The sequence below is a fragment of the Rhagoletis zephyria genome, unplaced genomic scaffold, assembly GCF_001687245.7.
Source record: "Rhagoletis zephyria isolate East Lansing unplaced genomic scaffold, Rhagoletis_zephyria_1.1 Rzeph_scaffold_05705, whole genome shotgun sequence".
Lineage (NCBI taxonomy): Eukaryota > Metazoa > Arthropoda > Insecta > Diptera > Tephritidae > Rhagoletis > Rhagoletis zephyria.
The window spans coordinates 39,032-39,717 of record NW_016162788.1 but is presented as its reverse complement, the minus strand read 5'-3'; the positions used below and the strand labels follow the sequence as shown (position 1 = coordinate 39,717).

At 34.5% G+C, this 686-nt stretch overlaps 1 protein-coding gene across 1 annotated transcript in view; it reads left to right on the top strand.

Moving 5' to 3' along the window:
• Positions 1-231: 231 nt before the first annotated feature.
• Positions 232-686, top strand: part of LOC108372378 (DREAM core complex component lin-52) — a 1,738-nt gene continuing 1,283 nt past the window's right edge. The window contains exons 1-2 of the mRNA XM_017628043.1: positions 232-440; positions 497-583. Coding sequence (XP_017483532.1) covers positions 404-440; positions 497-583 — 124 coding nt within the window. The 5' untranslated portion in view covers positions 232-403. The remainder of the gene's footprint in view (positions 441-496; positions 584-686) is intronic.

Below are 686 nucleotides of genomic sequence, written 5' to 3'. Positions count from 1 at the left end.
TACGAAAGGAATTTCACTATTAATTGCCTACTTTGAGTACTTTTCTACTACCATTTTCGCAACAAGGGATTGCATTCTTGCCCTTTCTGTGTCCTTCGTAAATGCAACATTTTGTAAGGGAGTGTCAAACCGCAGCTGTCAATAATTATCTAACCTTGTATTATTGAATCATGTAGTTGGATCATGTGTGCAGCCTACGTCAATTCAAATCGATTTTGAAAAGCAGTAGGTGTGATCAACTAGAAAAAAAGTTATTGATCGTGTAAGCTCACAGTAATGAAATGCGGTGAAGACCGCTTATGGGATTGCAACACTGCGGCTATTGGAAATTTTTTGACGTTGCTTTTCTCAAAAATTCGCATTATTTATTTGGTGTTGTTTTGCAGTAATTGTTTGTTTTAGCATGTCAAACTCCAGTAGAAGTCGTACTCCTTTAAAAGGTTTCTAAATAGAAATTATACCTATTTAATTATCTAATGTACACTGTACTTTACAGGTTCAATGATAAAGGAAGATTCACCTGAGGATGGATTGTATTCATTGGAGAAATTGCGCACATCTCCCGAACTGTGGCCTGAAAAGAGTAGGTTTTTTACTTTTTGTATTAAAGGTGTTGCTTAGGAAATTTCGAAATGTACATATTAAGTATTTAGAAATTTTTTATACAATAAGCTGTAGCATTACAC